This window comes from Aptenodytes patagonicus, chromosome 23 (genome assembly GCF_965638725.1).
Source record: "Aptenodytes patagonicus chromosome 23, bAptPat1.pri.cur, whole genome shotgun sequence".
Lineage (NCBI taxonomy): Eukaryota > Metazoa > Chordata > Aves > Sphenisciformes > Spheniscidae > Aptenodytes > Aptenodytes patagonicus.
The window spans coordinates 2,643,466-2,651,149 of record NC_134971.1 but is presented as its reverse complement, the minus strand read 5'-3'; the positions used below and the strand labels follow the sequence as shown (position 1 = coordinate 2,651,149).

The window sequence follows — 7,684 nt, the reverse complement described above, 5'->3', positions numbered from 1 at the left end:
AGACAACTATCATATAAGAATACAATATTAATCGAGTTCTTTTAGTCACATGGAAACCATTCAGGTGAAAGGACAGGAACCTTAAGCTATTAGTATGTATCATTTATTCAATATACTCCAAGCTGAACTGGCTTGTAAAGTATATTCTACAACAGTTATACATTAATTGCATTGACTTTAGTAGGTACGCTTTACATTGTTCCACTGTTCCTTCCTGTCAATAAATATATTATTTCATGCAGTATGTAACTTACTGGTTTTTATGCACTGGTATAGCCATACTACACTCACAACAGAAGTGACTATCATGAAAAGAGCAAATTAAGCAGACTTTAAAAGCTGACATGTACATGAGGGTTTGTTGTTGTTGTTGTTTTATTTTTTAAGAGTACAGTGCTGCCTGTGCAGAAGCAGCAGTGTTACCACAAAATGTTGGGGGGGAAGGTGATTTATTTAAAAAAACTAAAAAATAAAACACCCTCCTTTTCAAGGCACATTAACCCGCTACCTCTAACTAGGAGCTAGACAACTATTCTTTCAATGAACTATAAAACTAATTCTCAACATTTTTTGAGCACTAAAATTTTTGCCTACAACTAACTAATCTCAAACTAGAAAAAATAATCCATGGACCTAAGGAGATTAAGTAATATAAGAGTTCGCTGAAAAAGCTGTAGCTTTTCAGCCATTCACTGTGGCTAACTGCAACAAACTATTCTATACCAAAAGAGAATAAAAGAGGGCTTCAAATAGGAATTAGCCTCCATAAAAGGAACTTACATTTCTACAGCAAGATTTTTTTCTAACATATGTTTGGTTTTGTGGGCAAAGAGACCTGTTAGCATTTAGATAGAGGCTTTGCAAGTACCGCATATTCCCTGCTTCTAGTGTAATTGCTACTGCAAGTGATACAACAGCTCTTTACAGACAACTGTTCTCAACAGCTGGGCTGGAAAAAGGAAAAAAAAAAAATCAGGTGGGTTCTGGGGAGAGGTTTTCTAGCCCAGTATAAGCTAACAATTTGGGCAGGGCAGCACTGAAATTAACTCTGACCTGTATGTACAGTACTAGATAGACCTAGTGATCTTGATGTTTCAGATTAAAGGCTTTTGCTTTGTTTCTCATCATGAAAGGAAAACCTCCCCTGGCAAGGCAGCTCCTTAACCTAGGCCCGTTACTAATTCAGGACCGTCTCAAAGAAAAAGGATAGCATTTACTGAATCGTTAGCTTTACTCCCTTCAGCCCCACACACACTCTACAAGTCTGCCTGCAGATGTCTATAGACAGTCCCAGCTCAAACCTGCTCAGTTAGCAGTGGTAACAGGATCTTAGCAGAAGATTTTACAATACTCAGAATTAACTCAATAGCTTCGCCCATGACGGTCCTTAAACTGAAGTTTTGAATACGTACACATGAACACCAGCCTACTGTTCTGGAAATACTCCCGTGTTCCCATGAAATCCTCTTTCACATTAATTACAGAAACTGGCTTTCGTGTTCAGTCCTAGTGCCAACAAGATTTCAGGTCACTGAAGTCCAAGGAGCGACCTCTGGACCTCAAGACATGTCCTGTGCTTTATTCACACAGGCTACTACCATGTCCATAGCAGAGGGACAGGAGTTACTATTCTGCACTCACAGCAGGGCATGGCAGAAGCATCCCCAGGACAAAATCTGTCTAGCACAGAGCAGAGGTCAGACCTATTCTAAGCTGCATTGACATTATCAACCTGGCTCAAAACTCCCCAGCCCTGGGCCCTTTTTGAAAGCAGCAGCCGCAGCAGCGTAAGATTCAAGGTGCACAGCTAGACCGTGGCATGCCTGGGACCAAGTGCTGTGCTTCTGACACCTAAGTACCAGTTATGGTGACCAGGCTAGTATTTGTGGTATGTCTCCTACAGCTAATTCATTCTAAACCGGATCACATGTGCTCCCGCAAGCTATAGTCATGCCTTTGAACCGTGGCACAAGCCATACTTAGAGAAGCTGCTTTCCTTCTTTACTTCACTTCTCGCCCTGTATTACAAAATGAGTGCCATTCACTGGCTTACATGTTTACTTAGGTTCCCCCTGCTCCTTTGAAGATATATAAGCATTGGCATGCATAATTATTTTTAAGAGCGGTGTAAAATCTTTGCCACTGAATTAGTAGCAATTCAGCAAAGAAAGATAAAAATAAATAAATAGATCAGATCCAGCGCTTCCAGCAGTTCTCAGGAAAGAGGAAACTCATGACATATCTGTTGCAGTTTTGTAACGGCTTGAAGAAGGCCCTGGCAAGGATGGAAGCTTTACTTTCCTGGCCGGGCTCTTTGATGGACACCGCACATATTTATGATCAGCGATAGCCACAAGGCCACAGACCCTGTACATAAAGTGAACGACAGAGCAACTGTGGTCTTCAGTGGATGTACAGAATCTTACAGTATTCATGCCAGTTTTCTAGGCCTTCCTCGCTAAGTCTTTCCATTCAGAATTGGGTGAAAAGAACTATCTGAGCCAGAGCCCTAAAAGCTGAAGTTACCCAGAAGACAGGTGGCAAGTTACAGCAAGGGGATGAACAAATACATCTGTTAAAACAGCCTGAGGCTAGGGAACAGGAACTCTATCCTAGGTGTTACCTCACTAGGACTTTGGCTAAATGTTTGATCTTTCTCCTACAAAACCAACATCTTAAGGTTCCAGAGGGAATCAGGACATTGTCACAGATGCTTGGATGCTGCTACTGCACAGTCACAAGTGCAGCAAGTCCTGAGAACAAAAGCCTTCAATGCTAAGTCATTGAGCTCTACTGAACAGCTTTCCTGGTGAACATAGATGCATTTCCACTAGCTTTCAGAAGTTATCAGTAACACAGCTAACTTAGTATAATCTACTATAAAATGCTGTGAAAAAACAAAGTACAAGCGTTGCCACCTAGCAGCTCATTTGTATCTATAAAACATACAGAAATAAATTGCAGAGGTAACAAATAGCATTGCAAAAGATGAAAAGATTAGGGAAGATTTTATGAATTAACAAGAAACTGCATAGCAGACACACGGAAGCTCTTCTAGGTGTTACATAAATTGAAAGAGTAGAAACAACACAAGAATGAGAGCAGAGAGATTCTGGACCAGATTTTCAGCAGCATAAAATTCTGCAGGCAGCAAGAGAGCCTGTTACAGACCATTAACTCTGGAAGGTGTCTTAAGCAAACAGCTCCTCCATGAGCTGCTTTCAGTAGCTAGTGATGGCAGAAATGCTCCAGCATTCTTCTTTCCCACTGCTTATGCCAAATGGAACAATAGGACCCAAATTCTTTTTGGCAGAAGGGTATCCCAATCTGGAGGGATCTGGCTGCTTTCCGACCCTGTCATCCCAGCCTGGTACCACACCAAGACTGACTGCAGCAGAAAATGCACCTCCTGTTTTGTTTTTATCCTCCAAAATGTGTCCTTGAAATCATGCTTTGCTGCATATCCACAATTATTGCATCAAAGACTCCCTAAGGCTGCTGGGTTTTGCTTAAACAAGCTATCATCTCCCAGATCCCAAAAACTTAGCTGAGAAGCATATGAACTGTTGCCCACTAAAACAGATAATGTTAAACAGAGAACAATGCCATGATTGTAAGTAAAACACAATACAATAAAGTAAATTACATTAAAAAAATCCTTCTAACACACAAACAAGAAGAATCCAATCTTTTAGATGAGGAACCAATAAAAGAGTCGGGGGGAGGCTAGACACTGAAGAAAACCCTCCACAGCCCTTTTGAGAATATGGATCAACAGCTGCCATTCAAGAAGAAACATCAACATTTCCTCTACACCACTCTGCATCCCGTTTCCCATAACTCCACATCTCTCTCCACATGATGACAACCAGGCTGAATTGCAAGCAGAGCTGGAGGAGCCAAGTTTCTGAGCCAAGCAAGAGGGAGAGGCAGAGCTCTTGGCTGATTCAGATTCTTTTAGAACAGTCTCACCCATCAAGTTTTATTTTTCCTGCTTTCTTTGTGGCTAGAGAAACTTGGAAACAAAATGATTCAATTTAAAACAAAACATGTTTCTGCAGCTGTGCTGAACAGGACAGATGAAATAAATTTAGAGAAGGAAGTCCCACTAACTGAAAAATTTGAGTGTCTCAAGCACTTTGAAGAGGGATCATGGTGGGGAGAGACAAGAAAAGGAAAGAGGACAGGACATTGGCTCCCACTCAACCTAGACAGCAGAGCTCTCAAGCTGTAGCAATCACTATGACCCAGACTGCCCCAGCCACACATGCACACAAGCCAGGAGCTGCAGTTCAGTGTTGCTGCATGCTTCATCAGCCTGTTTGCCCAGAAGTTTCACTTATCCTGAGCGTAAGCATGCTATGCAGCTTGCCATCTGGAGGTTGCAGGATCAGCCCTAAAGAAGCCCCTTCTCTCTTGAGACAGTCTAAGTGGGCTGGAGTTTCAGGCATCCCTACTTGCCCTAGTTACTTACATCCATGAGGAGCTGGTCACATGGCACCTGTGCCCAAAGTACCACGCCATCATTTTCCTGTCTTTTTTTCCCCATCCCTCACTCTATGTGTTTTCTAGGAGGAGGAAGGAGTTTAAACTGAGGTTGTCAGGAAATGTTTTTCCTGAAGAAAGATGGCATGCGGAAGGGGGTTCTTGTTGAGCTTCCTGCAATGCCCAGGAAACAATGCTTATTCCTTCTTCCCTGGGTTTCCAGGTTACAATTTTTTATTTATCATCTGTTTTGAAGCCACTTCACCTTTACTTCAGTAGCACAGTTTTGGTGTTCCCTTGGCTTAGCAGCAAGAGTTTAGGCTCCAGTGGATAAAACATCACTTCTCAGGTATAAAAACCCAATAAGATGTTAACCAGTTGATATCAGGAAGGCCCCAGGCACTGCTCTGCTCCATGCTTGGCCATACTTCACTGCTACACCCATGAGAAGCCTGTCTGGGTAGGTCCCAGCTCTTAATTATCTCTATCTATCATCACTAGCCAAATAAGTTTACAGAAGTCTCATTTTTTCGAACATAACAAGATCTCCAAACACTGAACTGAAATGTGTGTGGTGTGATAAGTACATGCAGAAATCCTAGAACCATTACCTCAGTAACTAGAGGGTTACTGTGTAACCCAGCATAAATACTCACTTCAGATCTAAAGGAAAGCATGCAGCATGAATTAATACAAAAACCTAGTGGCAGATTTTAAATATTGAGATCGGCTTGGGTTTGCTTTATTTTAAATAAAACCCTCTGGATCCATTTGCTACTGATGAGTAACCAGTTTTTGAATCCCTCAGAATTACTTCTAGAAAGGTATTCATAGCTAATTGGTTGCTAGCGGCACAGAAACACACAATAACCTGCCTTTAAAGGTCTACACAAAGGCCAAAAAAGATTTCCATCCTCACAAACCTTGGGACTTAACAAAGCATTTTAGAGTCCACAAAGCACAGCCCCCCTAAAACTCCAGTTTTCATTTTCTTCACCAGACTCTCATGCATCTCTTTCTGCTCCTTCCATAAAGCTTCTTTAGCGAGCAGGACTAAAAAATACATTTACACCTCTACTCAGCCTGTGATGAAATCACATTTCAATTAAGCAAGAAATATCCGCCTGCTAGAAAGACTCTAGGAAATACCAGTGAACAGAAATTAATCTACTAGGATTTTAAGTAGTTGGACAGTTTCTGATTTCATTTTTTAATGCTTCCAGGTGTACATTTTGACCCCTAGTTAACATGACCTTTCCATTTCACTGAAATTGTTACTCACACACAAAGGCAATCCCTTTTCTGATATAAAAAAAAAGATAAGCTTCTGCAGAACCCAGCAGTTCTTTGAGTTCACAGCCAAAAGAGTGTTTGCTAAGGTGAAGCACATACACTAAAGTCCAACTTGATGACACTTATGTATGTAACAGAGGTCATTGTAATAATGGATTTTTATTTTCTATGTTCACAGCAGGCTATTTCCAACAAAATACTTGTCTATTGTGGAACAAAAACCTCAGCTATGTTCTCTTACAGATTAAATAAAACTTTGGGTTTTAATTCCCTGAGGAAGCAAAAGCCACGCACCGCTATAATTCCCACATTACCTCCTCTCCCAGAAACAGAGCTCAGCTGCAGGGATGCTAATTTATATCCTCCAAGGTTTTATAGCCTCCAGACGCCTTATAATCATTTGATTCCCCCAAAAGAACAAACTAGAAGAGCAGTAAACAGTGAAGAATAAAAGGAAATAAATCAGAGAAGGCATGGAAAGAGGAAGGAAAATAAAATGAGAATCTTCCCCATGTTGGATCACTTTCACCACTCCAAATTAATGGGTGCTGTTTGTTTTTCTGAAGATGACAAATAACCCTACAAAGCCCCAGGTTGTGCTGTCACATGCTTGTATTTTATGTGGAGAAAGATTCCTTCCTCTTTTGCAGGGATTAAGTACATTGCAGACCAAAAAAAAAAAATACAAGCCACCGCTAAACAAAAAAACAAAACACACCCCACAAAAACACAAACAAAAAACCCCCCACAAAACAAAGAAAACCCAAGCACAGGAAAATAAATACATGTTGTATTGCAACTCCTACTTCTTCAAACAAGAAGTGGGTCTGCAGGAACCAGTTGCAAGTCTTCTCATTTATTCCTCAGGTAGGGGGCATAAAATTGACTTCATCCTCCCCTCCGAATTACACCAACTGTGAAACTGAAAGGGAGCACAATGAATACTCCAAGTTTGTCATAAAGTCCTCACCCTGGAGCGAGGTGGGAGAGTTTGAGGTAAGTTGCAGTTTTTAGAGTAATAAGTCCTCTGAGAGTCACTTGTAGATAATGCCACCAAAACACATCAAAATCACCTTGGCTTTGTGCCAACCGTCACAGCTCAGCCTTTCACTGGAAGTCTTTAAAACTATTTCAGCATTTGCATAAGCTTCTCTTCAGAAAACCCCTACAATTGTAAACCAAGCAAGATCTAAAGGTAACTGGCCTTCTTTAGCAGAGTCGAAGGCTACTGTAAACTTTATCTGGGGAATAAAGTTTATGCAGAAAAAAACAACAACATGGTATAACTATGGAGTATGTTGGTCAAATATTTGCAGAAGAACATACACCACCCTGTGGCTGTGTCAACACAGCCTTCCCTTTGTTTTGAAACCTTAATTCAATTTTACAGAGAAATAAGACCAAAACTTTGCTTGACTGCCTTACAATGGGTCTTATAAATGTATTGGTACCTACTTATTCAGATACCATGTAATTAAAATAACAAATAATTCTCAAGCCCCAGTGCCCAGGAAGAAAAACAGCTAACAATTTGCAATTCATAACATGAATCTGGTGTAGCATAGATTGAAAACACCAGTGATTAAGTTCAGTGAGGGGGGAAAAAAATAGCACTCCTAACCAAAATAATTACATGAGCTAAAAAACTGTATGTGCATCTGTCCTGGGTTTGGCTGTGATAGAGTTAATTTTCTTCATAGCCTCATACTAGCTTCTATGTTTTGGATTTGTGCTGGAAACAGTGTTGATAACCCAGGGATGTTTTCGTTACTGCTGAGCAGTGCTGACACTGAGTCAAGGCCTTTTCTGCTCCTCACCCCACCCCACCAGTGAGCAGGCTGGGGGGGGGCACAAGAAGCTGGGAGGGGACACGGCCGGGACAGCTGACCCCAACTGACCCAAGGGA

The 7,684-nt window shown here is 41.2% G+C and overlaps 1 protein-coding gene across 1 annotated transcript in view; it reads right to left on the bottom strand.

Moving 5' to 3' along the window:
• Positions 1 to 3,826, bottom strand: part of POU2AF1 (POU class 2 homeobox associating factor 1) — a 71,167-nt gene extending 67,341 nt beyond the window's left edge. The window contains exon 1 of the mRNA XM_076358545.1: positions 3,733 to 3,826. Coding sequence (XP_076214660.1) covers positions 3,733 to 3,826 — 94 coding nt within the window. The remainder of the gene's footprint in view (positions 1 to 3,732) is intronic.
• Between the last annotated feature and the right edge of the window lie 3,858 nt (positions 3,827 to 7,684).